The sequence below is a fragment of the Sardina pilchardus genome, chromosome 3, assembly GCF_963854185.1.
Source record: "Sardina pilchardus chromosome 3, fSarPil1.1, whole genome shotgun sequence".
Classification (NCBI taxonomy): domain Eukaryota; kingdom Metazoa; phylum Chordata; class Actinopteri; order Clupeiformes; family Clupeidae; genus Sardina; species Sardina pilchardus.
Window position 1 is genome coordinate 20,684,365 of NC_084996.1, and position 14,480 is coordinate 20,698,844.

Genomic DNA, 14,480 nt, shown 5'->3' on the forward strand with positions numbered 1-14,480 from the left:
CCCATTCGTTACAGATTCGTGTGCAAGGATCAGAGCCATAGAAGGATGATTGAACATCAACGGGCTTGAAATTAGTTCCCTGCTCATAACATTTTGAGGGAAAAGTGGCTTAATTATTTTGGCAAATTCAGTTGAAGTTTGCAGCACATCATCGTGGCAGTTTACGACCAGTGCTTCAGAGGTCTAAGATATCGTCTAATAGTTTAAAGTCCTGTTCTGGGGATATTTCTGTCTGGAAAGTGCAATGTAGGCCTACCCCAAAAATGGTATTGGATGTTGTCATTCTATCTCATTTCTATCACATACATTTATAACCCACTAGTATCAAGTGACATTCATGTTATTGCAACAGTGTATCATTCAGTAATGATTATTCCTGCTTGCTTTGGGGTATTCTGGGGAAGTCAAATGCACAACGATTATTATTGTCTTGTCATACAAATTTAGTAAGCATTTGCATATGAGTCTAGCAGTTTTGATGGTCTGGATTTAGTGTCAGCCCTTGCCATTTAAGCATGGCCTACATTTATCTGTTGAATGTTTAAGCCTTAAATGGCTCCTATTCTGAAGTAGGCAGCCAAACCAGTTCAACAGGGACGGCGGGATACAACTTTCTGATGTAGTCTGCTGTTGTTTTTTCCCCTTCTCCTTCTTTTGTTTAAGTTCAACTGGAATCCCCTATAATCATCCCTAAGGATTATGGGTCAAATGTCATCCTTTTGTGGGGCTAAAGTACACCAAAGGTCAAACCAAAACAAAGGCACACAGACTTATGGTTACTGATTAAGTTGCTATACTTACCAGAGGTCATCCAGTAGAGGTAGTACCCCCATATAAATACCTTGGTGTCCATAGGGGGACCAACTGGAGGGAGAACAGCTTCAAGAAGGCCCAGTCTAGACTGTTCTTCCTTTTGAAACTGAGGTCATTTGATATGGTCAGGGCAGGCCTATGTTAAACATGTTTTACCATGGGATTCTGGCAAGGGTTCTTTTTTATGCTGTTGTATGTTGGGGTTGAGAGTGATGAGGAAGATGAGGTGTGTGCTGTCAAGGGATGACCAGCCCTTGTACAGCATTGTGGTTATGGTTATGGTTATAGTTATTTAGCAGACGCCTTTGTCCAAAGCGATAGCATTTTCACTAAAAGTGGTATAGGAGCCTCCCGTTCAGCCCTACCATCCCTTCAATCACTCTACCACAAACAGACAATACGCAGAGCCCACAAGATTATCACTGATATCACCCACCCTGCACACTACGCCTTCCAGCTACTGCCCTCTGGGAGGCATTACAGGACAATCACCTCCAGAACAACCCTCTTCAAAACAATGAAGCTGAGGATTGTGGATTAAGTATGACCCTTATGTATCATGTATTAATGCGTCTGTCTGTGTGTATATGTATGTTATACTATATGTTTAATGTAATGTTGGAACCTGTATCAAAAAGCTGTACTGAAAACAAATTCCACCAGTCTGGCTGTGTGGTCATTAAATTAAATCAATCAATCACATCTAGCCAAAGGCTTCACAGAGAGATGTAGGAGGTCCTTAGTTCCTACAATCAGACTTCAAATAAACAAGAGCTGTTAACTATCGTTGCTGTGATTTATGTTGATGAGATTGCTGTCCTTTCAGTGTCTGTCTCTATTTATATGTTCTTGTAATGTATGTTGTACTGTGACCTGTCTTAAGTGTCAACCAAAGATCATAGAGCGCTACGTACTACCATGGAGGTATTATAAGAACTGGAGAGAGGGACTAAGTCCCGCCCCCATTCATTTCAATGGCCGATGCTAGGCTAGCTACTTCAGCCAAAAAAGTTTGAAATTGGCCGCAGCCATCTTTGAGAAAATGGCGTTCCATGGGTGTCCATTTCCGTCACCAGCTAGAATGAGCCAATTAGGCTCCACGTTACAACGAGACAACATAGGTACATCGTTGATGAAGATTGGAGAGTGAGAGAAGGTGTTCGTGAACGCGCTCCTATCGTTACAGGCGCAAATGTATTTAATTATTTGAGTTGGGATGGTGGTGGAGAAGTTTGCCCCTTGTCTCGAAATCCTATAGCCTAATGTGATATTCATATGTCATGATATAATAAACATGGCGAGTCAATATTGAGCAAGAATTCACTTAGCATACACATAAATATGATCCCCACAGTAAATGCTTTGAACTGACTGTAGCCTAGGATGTTATGTGCGCAATAGGCTGTCTACCCGACGAAAATGACTCATACTAAGTAGACATGGGATGTAAGAAACGTGTGGATACCAGATATGCTATTTGTGCTGCACCCAGTGTGAATTTGCAGTTTAAACCTACATTTGTAGACAGACGAAATGAAGCCAACGCATATTATAGGCTTACCGGTAGAAGCGCGCATCCATGTGTTATGTTTCGAGCAGCATACATTTTAAGTCTGCTGTCACTGTCGGAAACTTTTACCGTTATCTACTGTAGGCTGTGACCCCCAACGCTGCGTTGTTATTAACTAGGCTACAGGTCTGCAGCTGAGCGTTTTAAAATAGTTTTCCTAGCCTAGCCTACACGACAGCGAGTAGGTTAATAATTGGGTTTAGTTAGAGAATTTCTTCGCATTTCCTAGAATGTCTTATCATACCTTGCCAACTCATACATAGTCTAATGCAAATAATAGTAACCTATTAGAACGACATTTGCTTTTTTCTTTTATTCACAAAGCCTGGTATAATGATAATGCACAGGCATCAAGTATCGGTAACTTAATCCTAGTCGTCAGTCATTTTATTTATGTCTTCTAGAATGCGTTATCAAATGGACGCGCGAGGACGCTCGTGCCGAAATCGAAACTCGTGCATGAGCTGAGACAGCTCGTGCATGAGCTGTCTCGTGCATGCGCTGGTGCCGGATATGGTACAACCATGGAACGCCATTTTTTCAAAGATGTCGGCGGCCAAATGACATGCTAACTGGCTGAAGCTAACCCTCCAAATCCTGACCCCCTGCGTACTACTGATGTTTGTTGTTGTGTGGTTGCCAGGTAGCAAAAGAATTTCCTCCCTGGGGATAAATAAAGGACAATCAATCAATCAATCAATCAATCAATCAATCAATAAACCATCTTACGCATAGAGCCCAGGAGCCCATTTTTGTATATCGAAAAAATGTGCACTCATTTTAACTCATTCAAGTGTAGTCTCATTTTACTAGATTGTATGCACAATTTGGTATGTTGTTTGGTCATTTTACTAACTTTCAATTTAGTAAATTGTGTACACATTTCACTTAATCATATACAAATTTGTGCGCATATTTTACTATATTGTGTCATTCACATTTGTATAGTTCACATTTACATAGTTTGCACAATTTACTAAATGATGTGCGCATTTAACAAAAATAAAATGATGGTACAATTTTGTAAAATGAGTGCACTATTTAGTAAAACATGTACACGACTTAGTAAAATGAACACACCATGTTGTACATTTTCTTGATATACACCAAAAATATCTTGCAATGACCCTTCCAGGGTTCTGTAATTATAGGCTATAAGAAGGGCGATAATTTTCATGCCCATATTTTTTTTCCATTCAGTGTATATGAGGTGATACCACAGCGATAGGCATGTGCAAACATGATGTTGACTGAGCTCTTTAAATTAAGAAGTTGTTCAATGGGTTCCTCCAAATTCCATTGCGGTCACACCTTATTTTGCCTCATGTTACACCAGTGTTGAGAAACACCACTATAGGCTTATCAATTCTACATGTGGTGTATTGTGTAATTAAGCCTGTAACTGGAGTCAGAGTTCCTTGTTTATTTTATTTAAACTTGGCCAATAAAGCCAATTCTGATGTCAAAATAGCTGTTGTAGTAACAACATTTTTTGCTCTTTGCTGGTGAATGTCAGAGACCATTGCATTTTTTTTAAGCAAGAGGGACAGAAAAGTGGCACCAAATGCAAGCAGCTTAGGAAGAGTGGGCAACGCATAGGGCTGGACACTTCTGGTGGATATTGGGAGGCAACTGCAAGTTCCAACAGACATGGTGTTCCCTGGTGTTCTGAGTGTGAGTGTGTTGTCTGAAGGAAGCCTTTGAAAGGAAGAAGTTATGCAGTATGCATAAGTATGCAGAACTGTAGGCTGTAGCATGCAGACGCAAGGGAATGAGGCTGGCAAGCACACACAAGACCAGTGGAGGTCGCCGCTGAGGCTTGGTAGCTAGTGACCTATATAGGGCGCTATTGGTAGCCACAGCACTACTGTTGGAGTTGGGTTTTCCAGGAGGGTCACTAACAGGAGTTGTAAAGGAGTTATTACTCTACATTACGTTACATTTGGCTTACGCTTTTTAACCAAAGCAACATAGCAAAACATTTTACGCTTTTTAAAGCAATTCTAAAAACAATTGAAGGAAAATGTAAGAGTTATCTGAGGCTGCTGAAAAGGCAAGCCAATGGCTATGACTGAGGGCCTCGCAGACTACTCATCATGTAATATGATTTGACTAAGATGTGTGACAGTGGCCACTTCTTAACCTCTTTCCTCGATGCTATAAGTCCTCAAGGCTCGTTCCCACTGATCTATAAAGAACACTGGATAGACTATCCCATTGTTGCCGCCCCATCATTCATTATCTAGATCAGCGGGAATGAGGACCGAGGAAGGAAAGGGAGGATAGATAAAAATACATTGTTGCTGTGATGGAGTGGTATTTGTTAGTAACCAGACTCTACCACAAGGTGTCAGTATATACCCTCTATATACGGCTCTGTCTACAGACTCTACTACCATGTTGGTAACAGGTTTCATCATGAGCCATGTTTCTCAACGCATACAGTATGTCATGGCAACCAATAGTGACAGGACAGTAAATCACAAGATACCACAATTTAAAAGCGCTCAAAATTAAAAGTTTTATTTGGAACATTATTCCATAGCAGTTTACCCATCTTCTGACAGCAGCAACAAAAATAAAATCTAATTATTATTTTTTTTGGAACAAAACCTTACTGTCTATAGATGGTTTCCAAAAAATGCACTGAGAAGCATTTTACAAAAATACACTGCACAAAGTCCTAATTCTCAATAGCTGACCTCAATTCAAATAAATAGTGAACAAATCCTTTTTTTTTTTACATTTGGAGACTCTTTTAGGTCTACAAATTGGAGGACAAGGAAGTATTTTTTTTTACCACATCCTCCCTTATCCAATTCCTCCCCCGCATTTAATGACCATTCTGGCAAATTGTTTAGGACTTTTCTGCAATATACATATATTCTTTAACAAGTCACAACAGTGCATTCTTCAGCATTCTCTATCAAAAAAAAAAAAAAAAGTTGCACAACATAATTAAAATGAGTAATAATATTACAATAATAATTATAATCATGATGACAGAGGGTACCCTTTTTTGTAAAGCAACACTGATATAGGCGGATAATAAAGGGCTTGCTATTGACAGTGAAATATACATTACATTCCTGCTGAGTGGCAGCGGCAGTAAAGACTTAATTAGGCTAATTAGACCTGCCCTAAAAACATAAGTGACCTTAATTCATGAAATGGACTGTCGACTGGACTCTATACATGTAAAAAAATATAAACAGATAGATGGCTTTCTGTGTGTACGGGCTAGATGCACTCCAGACCTACTCCAGTTTGTGTGTTGTAGAGTTTATGTGTTTGTGTGTGTTTGTGTGTGTGTGTGAGAGAGGGAGAGAGAGAGAGGGAGGAGAAAGCAAAGACAGAGGGAACAGGTGACCGATAAGATGGAGATGTACAAGTGCACACACACACACACACACACGCCACAGTTTCTCCTGAGCATATTCAGACTGTCTACAAAAAAATAGAATAGAAATCCAAAGCATCACTGTGGTTTATGGCTGTCAGTACAAATGTAAAAAGTAAAGTAAAACACAGTGGGCTGTACTCGACATGAGATTCAAAACAAAACAAACAACACACACACACACACACACACACACACACACACACACATAAACAAAACACTTCATGCTGGTCCTGTACAATATAGCAGCATGAGCAAGAGTAGCTTAAATAGGGAATCAGGGCTTAGGATGGGAGAGTAACATTTTCCACAGATGATAAGTAACGTGTAAGTGTGGGTGTGGGTTTGCGTGTGTGAGAGAGAGTGAGAAAGAGAGAGAGAGAGAGAGTGTGTGTGAGTGTGTCTGTGAGTTTTTGGGAGCGAGCTGGAGAGAGTGTGTCTGTCACAACTGGAGGGTTGAGTGGCAAGCCTGTCTGCACAGATCCTTTTGAAACACATTACAAAATGTTCTCAAAAAAAAGAAAAAAAAAGAGAGAAAGCTGAACTCCAGATGTCCATTGAAGCATGAGGTTCAAAGAGCAAAATTAATCCATACAAAGGTTGTCGGCGTAATTCTCAGGGCATAGATGTCGGTGGGGGGTGGGGGTGGGGCCTGCTTGACTCCCTTCCATAAAGGTCTGGTTCAGTGCAAGAGCTGGTTTGTATTTAGTGAGCAGAACTGAACTAGGAGAATATAGCTCCGTCGCGCTCAAACTTCTCTTTCCCTGAATCGTTCAGTCAGTCAGCCTTTGTTTGTTCCTCGTTAAAATCCTTTCAGGATTTATTCTTTCTGTTACCCTCCATTAGAAATGACTGTCCCCGTCTTTTAGTTTTATAACACATTCATGACGGCCATCTTGTCCATTCTGACGTACGTACGTAGTCCTCCTCGTATAAAAACTTCCACCGTCCACTCTTCCCAGTCCTCACTCTTGTCCTCTTTCTATGTACATGTCCTTGGTACGCACACACACACACACCGTTTTCACACTCACACATACACACAAACAAACACACACACACATACAGGGTTCCTAGAGCCGGTCCTTATTTGGGCCTGGGCTCCCCATGGACTCTGAAGCGATACAGGCAGGTGTACTCCGGATGACCCCAGTTGGACAGCACTCTCATCTCGATGATCTGGAAGGCCTGCTCATTCTTCTCCTGCGAAGGCAAAGATGGCACGTGAGCACTACACACACACACACACACACACACACACACACAATCTTGACACCATGATCTCAGTTTTTGTTCAAACAGCGCCCCATGTCTTATGGCTGTCTCCATGCAACCATATCTGTTTTGCTGTATATTTACACTGACTAATATGTAGTAGTATACTGGTGGTAACATGTGTAGAAATCTAATATCAGTTATAGTAAAAAAAGTTTGTGCACATCCCAGGTCAAGGTGCAGAACAAGGGTAAATCATAAAAAATGGAAAAAGGTTCGCACACTTGAAATCCTTCTGTTTAGTTTTCTTTTCTTTTCTTTAGCACAGAATAATGACGTTTCGACCGTGTGGTCTTCTTCAGATATAGTAGAAATCTAATATCACAATGGAAATACTGTCCTACCCAACCTTCGAAAAACATTTCATTGAGATACAGTACCCTCCAGAATTATTGGCACCCTTGGTAAAAGTTAAAGACTAAAAATAGGTATAAAAAATAATCTTTAGGTGATTTATTGTACTCCCACAATGAAAACAATGAGGAAAATATATACCCTGCAAGGCAAGCAAATTTATTCTGAGAAAAAGGAAAATCTCATAAAGAAATAAATATTTTTAACAAAAACAGCTTGCTCACAATTATTGGCACCCCTGAAACATATTATGTACAACATTTAACAGGAGCATTTTCCTATGTAAATGCAACATTTTAAAGTAAATCAGAGTGTCTGTGAACTTTCAGAAGTAGTTCATGACGTTCTTTTTCACTATGGTATGAAAATGAAGTCACTCAGAGGCTAAATCCTCTAGTCATTTTTCAACATTGGAGAGACAAGAGAATACACTAAATTGAAATAAAAAGAAATTATGTTGACATTTGTAAGTAAGAGAATGTCTATGGAAACTAGGTATTTTGTTGAAAATGCCTATATTTTCAGTTAAAATGATGACTAAAAGGTTCTAATCATCTGGAAATGTGGCAAACATGCTTGGACAAAGACCCATGGCTATTTTGCTCCCACGCACAGTATAGAGGATGGTATGATAGGCAAAAAAATCCATAAGAACCACTGTTGAGAGTTACAGACAAAGCTATCATCTTGGGGTCACCAAGTCCCCCCCAAAAATCTTCAAAAGTGACCTCACTGCTAATAGATTATTTAGACAGCATGTCAGGTTAAAGCTAGTAGAGTCATTTAATGAACAATGTAAATGGCAGGAGTTACTGAATGGTACCATGACATGTCTGGGAGTGTGGTCTATTGTCAGATGAAAATAAAATTATGCTCTTTTGCTAAAAACACTTAAGGTGTCTTTGGCGTACATAGAAGAATGACTATACTAAAAAGAACCCCATGCCTAATCAGAATTATGGTGGAGGGGCTGTGCTATTGTGGGGCTGTTTTAATTCCCAAAGGCCTTGGGAACCTAATTAAGGTGCATGGCATCATGAACACCAAGAAAAACCTGAACATTTTCAAAGGAAATCAAACAATCTCTGCCAAGGCCCTAAAAGTTGGTCATGATTGGATCATTCATCAGGTCAATGAACCAAAACAAATGCACAGATCAAAACAAATATGGTTTACTGAACACAAAATCAAGCTTCAGACATTGCCATAGCAGTCCCCTGATCTAAACTCCATAGAAAAACAGTGGGATGAGTCAACGAGAAGAATGCACAAGTGTGGACCTAGCAATCTGGACGATCTGGGGAGGTTTTGTAAAGATGAATGGTCTTAAATCCCTTACTTTGTATTCTCAATCTTAATGGGGTGTCAGAGAAGAATATTATATGCTGTTTTATTGACAAAGGGAGGTTTAAGAAGGTATTACAAGTAGGGGTGCCAATAATTGTGAGTGACGTGTTTTTATTAAAAACATTTATTTCTTTATGAGATTTTCCTTTTTCTCAGAATAAATTTGCTTCCCTTGAAGGGTGTATTTTTCCTCGTTGTTTTCATTGTGGGAGTACAATAAATCACCTAAAGATTATTTTTTAGACCTATTTTTAGTCAACTTTTACCAAGGGTGCCAATAATTCTGGAGGGTACTGTACAGTAGGAGAGGAATATTTTTAAAAGTGGTTCACATTGCTGGATACTGCTGCAACTGCTGCAACTAGTGCCTGTCTATTCACGACTGAGAAGGCAGATCTCAGCAAGGAAATGACATATCAGGCTGAGATCATATGACAGTCATAAGACATGGAGGGCTGTGGACTGTTTGGACAAAAAATTATGCTTGTGTTGAATGGACATGGAATGAATAAGAAGTTTTGTGAGGGAAGGAGAGGTAGAGAGTGAAGTGTGTGTGTGTGTGTGTGTGTGTGTGTGTGTGTGTGTGTGTGTGTGTGCACGTGCATGCCTTTGAGGGGGAGAAAAAGAGAGTGTTAAGTGTGCTTGTGAATTTGTATGTGTGTGTGTGTGTGTGTGAGGGGAAGACAGAGAGGGTGTTAAGTGTGTGTGTAGTGTGTTACCATGACTGGGAACGTCTGCAGAGACTCGCCATCCTCCTCATAGGTGTAATCTCCAAGTAGCTTCCCCTCTTCCTGGTACTCATCCTCCAGCCCCTACACACACATACACACACACACACACACAGTGATTTACCAACCAACAAAGCAATTAAAATATCTAAAACCAACATCAACACAGTTATTCAAAGCCAGCAAAGACACACACAGTTGCCGCAAATTTGCTAAAGTTTGCCTCTAGTGACCAACATTGGCAAACTTCTGGCAATATTTTCTAGTGAACGCATTTGTTTCGCATATATCACCCACAAGTTTGCTGCAAATCTGCCTTAAACATGTAAGTTTTGCAAGCAGCCATGCAAACTGGTCAGGGGTGAAAAAGGTGAGACTCTTCTCCGACCCCCCCCCCCCGAAAAAAAACGAAAAAAAAAACATGGAAACAAATCTTCCAAAGTGTGAGGGACCCGATTCTTTCTTTCTTACTATCTCTCTCTCTGTCTGTGCTTATGCACTTATTATGTACTTATTACACATTTCTGATGATTTCATAGGCCTAATGGACACTTAAACTATCAGAATAAGGAAAAGTCTGAATATTTGTTGGACCAAACCAGGTAATCAATAATCTTGCTTGAGACACACACTATTTCAAACTAATATTATTATATACAATAGGGTAGATAGGCTTTAATTTTTCTAATAGTTTTAAAAAGTTTTAATATGCAGCCTAGGCTACAACAGATTGTGTTTTTTAGGCTATTGTGCAAGTGTGTTTAACCAACCAATAAAGTTATGTGAACTGTCTTCATAAAAACTGTAGGCACAGACTAGGCTACTGATCAGGGTCCTCCTGTAACTCGACAATCAAATGTAAATTTAATTTACGCATGGCTTATGAACTCGTAATGATCCGGGTGTTACTGAAAATTGTTGCAAGTCACACACATAACTCAAACGGTTACGTGCATTGTGTGGTCTGAAGCAGTCGCCACTTTTTTTTGGCTACGTTACGAATAATTTGAGTTGCATATCTTTTGCGTAGGCTTTGCGTAAGGTCTATGCGCAGTGTGCTTCGAGTAACAGGGCCCACTTTTCTTAAAGACAGCATTATCATGTCAATCAACTAGCCTACGTCTCTGGACAAAACGAACCAGCCCAGTTTATGAGCATTTAATTCAACTGTCACATTAGCCATTGATATACTGATAAAGTCTGCCTATTTGCTTCACCTTTTGCCGATCTAGATGGTTCAAACTGCACGCATTCTTCATCAAAAGAACTCGTTATGTTTGTCTAATTTCGCTAACTTTCATCATGAGAAGAAAAGAACCTATGCTACGTTGCTACACTAATCTCAGCGTCTTTTTCTAATATTGTTTTTCTAAAGTTGAAAGTTTTAACTAGCCCACCTGTGAAATCCCTCGGCATCTCTTCTCGCCAGAATCACTATATTCCACCTGACATCTCAGAGACGATCTATCTGCGCTCACATCAGAGGCTATACTTGGCGTGCGCTTTCTGTTCGCGTTGCGTCTTTGTCAGCTTCCACTAATGTTTATTAAACGCATAGGGGCTACATTCACGCATCCCTTGCTGATCAGACACGTTTTAAATGCGCTCTAGAAACACCTCAAGATGCGTTAGCGTCTTCGCATGATTTCTAAACTCAGTTGTAAATTCAATTCACCTTGACCCCCCCCCCCCCCCCCCTAAATATTTTCTCATCGGATCTGCACGAACCATGTAAGTCACCTATTTTTGATTCAAAACGGCGAATTTCGCCGAAAGGTGAGGAGTTTGCATGCCTGTGCAAGGGCAGCTGGACATACAGAGCGCATCAGGGCAAGAATAAGACTAGCACCGCTGGTCCCTAATCAAAGGGTCAACAACAATGGAAACCCGTGATGCGCATCCTGAACCATGATTAGATAGAATAATAATTATTATCAAATCAGGGACATATGATCTTCAGGTGATGTGCTGACTGTTTGCGTGTGTGTGTGTGTGTGTGTGTGTGTATGTGTGTGTGTTTGTTTGCTTGTTTGAGTGTGTGGGTTTGTGTGTGTGTTTGTGTGTGTGTGTGTGTTTATTAGTTTGACTGTGTGTGTTTGTTTATTTGAGAGTGTGTGTGTGTGTGTCTTACGTAGACGGTGAAGTGTCGTGGAGCGCTGCTGATGTTGCCGGTGGGGCTGAGGGCTTTGGGGATGTGCTCCAGGCAGAAGGAGGAGGGCAGCACACTCAGGGACAGACGGATCACCAGGTAGCCCTGAGAACCCTTAAAGGCCCAGCAGTTCCCCGGGAACACATCAGGCTGAGAGAGAGAGAGGGAGGGGGAGAGAGAGAGAGAGAGAGAGAGAGAGAGAGAGAGAGAGAGATGGGGAGAGAGGGAGACATGGGGAGAGAGAGAGAGAGAGATGGGGGGGGGAGAGGGAGACATGGGGGGGACAAGGAGAGAGAGAAAGAGAGAGAGAGAGAGATAGACAGGGAGAGAGGCAGAGACAGACAGAAAGAGAGATGGAGAAAGAGAGATAAAGAGATGGGGAGAGACAGACACAGAGGGAGAGAAGGGAGAGAGAGAGAGAGATGTGTTAATCTACCATTCCTTTTGAGGATGAATGATTACCCAATGCAGGTTAGTGGTCAGCTAGGAGCGACTAGTTACAGCATCCCCCTTCATCCATTTCATCTGGTTCAATAAAACCTCAATGGCTATAAACACATTTCACTTTTATCACTACAAACAAGTCTAAGACTTTATACTACACATTTAGCTTTGTGTGTGTGTGTGTGTGTGTGTGTGTGTGTGTGTGTATGTGTGTGTACTCACCTGTATGACCACGCGTGGGGACTGAGAGAAGTACCAGAGGGGCAGTCCAAACAGACTCATGAGGGCAGTCTTGGTCTCGTAGGTCTCCGAACAGCGAGTGCTCAGGATGCTGCCACCTGACAACACACAGAGGACACAGGTGTGGATCAACACAGGTGTAGCAGATCACAGGTGTGGATAAACAGGTGTAGATCAACACAGGTGTATCTGATCCCAGGTGTGGATCAACACAGGTGTGGATGAACAGGTGTAGATCAACACAGGTGTCAGGCACCGTGCTGGAATTCAGGCATGGGTAGGGTCATTTGTTACCTTGCTTTACGCCTTGAGCGTCTAAAACAAACTCTTAAACTATTATCTTTTAAGCTTCATGCTGAGTAGCTCTACACTCTAACTGTTCTAAAGTGCTCCTAACTCTGCAAAACCTTGACACACAAGTGGAAAAAGGTGGTGTGTGTGGTTTTGTGAAAACCATCATTCTCAACCATCACTCTCTCCCACACACACACACACACAATCCCTGGATAGTGAGCATTTATCTTTTAATCTCTGAAATTACCAAGGATTTAGGCGTGACCTTTGACCTCCCCCAGACCCTGCACTCACTGACCACTTTGTGTAAGACACATCACGAGTGTGTGTCTGAGTGTGTGTGTGTGTGTGTGTGTGTGTGACTGCCTACTGCTCTGACTCAGGCCTGATCACAATGACCAACACCCAATAAAGCCAGCCACACCAATGTGCACACACTGGCCGTCCGTACGGAAAGACCCTCAGAACTGTCCATGTGTTCTGAGCAGAATAGTGGTAGTTGAGCACCTTGGGTCAATTGCATTGCATTTAAAGGGACACCGATTAGCATTAAGCTTTGTATCTTTAGAAAACCAGTCATGTTTTTGAATGGTCGTGCATCATTCCCTCGGTTTGCCTTGAGATGATAGAAATACGGATTTCAATGTTGGACTTCCTCCTTTCAATGATGTAAAAATCATCATTTTACATCATTGAAAGCAGGAAGTCCTATTCATGGGTTTCATTGAAATTCATATTTCTCCCATCTCAAGGCAAACTGAGGGAATGATGCATAAATGAAGGTGACTAAAATGTGTGTGTGTGTGTGTGTGTGTGTGTGTGTGTGTGTGTGTGTGTGTATATGTATGGCTGTGCATTAGTGTGTGTGTGTGTGTGTGTGGGTGTGTGTGTACGTGTGTGTGTACCTCCAGACTCCAGGGCATAGTCCACCTTCCCGGTGCGGTCCTGGGAGTAGAGTCTCAAGGCGTTCTGGACGATGAGGTGGACATCCTACACGAGGAGAGAGGGAAGGGTGAGGGCACAGGGTTAAAGGTCACTTAAGGTCACTTCAGGCCCCCGTGCTCATCACGTTCGCTTTGAATTTGATTGAACAAATTCAATCATGCTTCAAGTAGGGCGAACAGATTTATTACTCAGATTTCAAAAGGTCCATAAAAGGACATTTTCAACTTAATAAATTACAATCCAATGTAGTCGTTTTTTGAAAGGCCTTTTGGCATTTCCAGTGACATTTACGAATTTTCCATGAAATCCAATATTCTCTCTCTGTCCCCCCCCCCCCCGCCCCCCACACACACACTCCGAGTGGCCAGAGTGAGTGACGCATCTACAGTTCTCAGAGGAGACGAGCTGGCTTAAGTGTCTCTCTTGAGTAGTCGTACGCATACAGCATTTCTCACTCTCAGTATTCTCTCAGTCTGGTTGTATCTCTCTCTCTCACACACACACTCACCTGTTCGTTCATCCCTGCGGCCAGGGCAGTGTGTGTGACGCTCTGCGTGACCGTCTCGGCGCAGGCGGGCTGCCTGTTCTGCTCCAGCTGCAGGGACACGTTACCCAGAATGCTCTTCTCCAGGGCGGCGAGCGAGGCGTGCAGGTCGTCTCCGCGGATGAAGCGGGCGGACAGCCACTGGAGCAGAGACTCGGGCAGCCCAGCGTCGTCCGCCCCCGCACCTGCCCCAGCACCCGCCTCGCCGCCGTAGAACAGAGCCTGCAGCTCACGCCGCACCTCCGCGCTCACCTGCGCAGACACCTGGGCAGACACCTAACACACACACACACACACACACATATAAGCACAAACACATACAGATTCGCATGCATTTTTGACGCACTGACCAAATGAATAGCATTATTCTCACAGTA

At 42.1% G+C, this 14,480-nt stretch overlaps 1 protein-coding gene across 6 annotated transcripts in view; it reads right to left on the bottom strand.

Annotated features, from left to right (window-relative positions):
- Positions 1 to 4,879: 4,879 nt before the first annotated feature.
- The window catches only part of LOC134077013 (SUN domain-containing protein 1-like), a 47,583-nt gene continuing 37,982 nt past the window's right edge, over positions 4,880 to 14,480 (bottom strand). For all 6 annotated transcript variants that reach the window (XM_062532362.1, XM_062532360.1, XM_062532359.1 and 3 more), the window contains 6 exons: positions 14,068 to 14,379; positions 13,520 to 13,604; positions 12,303 to 12,418; positions 11,619 to 11,786; positions 9,479 to 9,571; positions 4,880 to 6,986 (listed from right to left, as the gene is read on the bottom strand). In XM_062532362.1, coding sequence (XP_062388346.1) covers positions 6,870 to 6,986; positions 9,479 to 9,571; positions 11,619 to 11,786; positions 12,303 to 12,418; positions 13,520 to 13,604; positions 14,068 to 14,379 — 891 coding nt within the window. In that variant the 3' untranslated portion in view covers positions 4,880 to 6,869. The remainder of the gene's footprint in view (positions 6,987 to 9,478; positions 9,572 to 11,618; positions 11,787 to 12,302; positions 12,419 to 13,519; positions 13,605 to 14,067; positions 14,380 to 14,480) is intronic.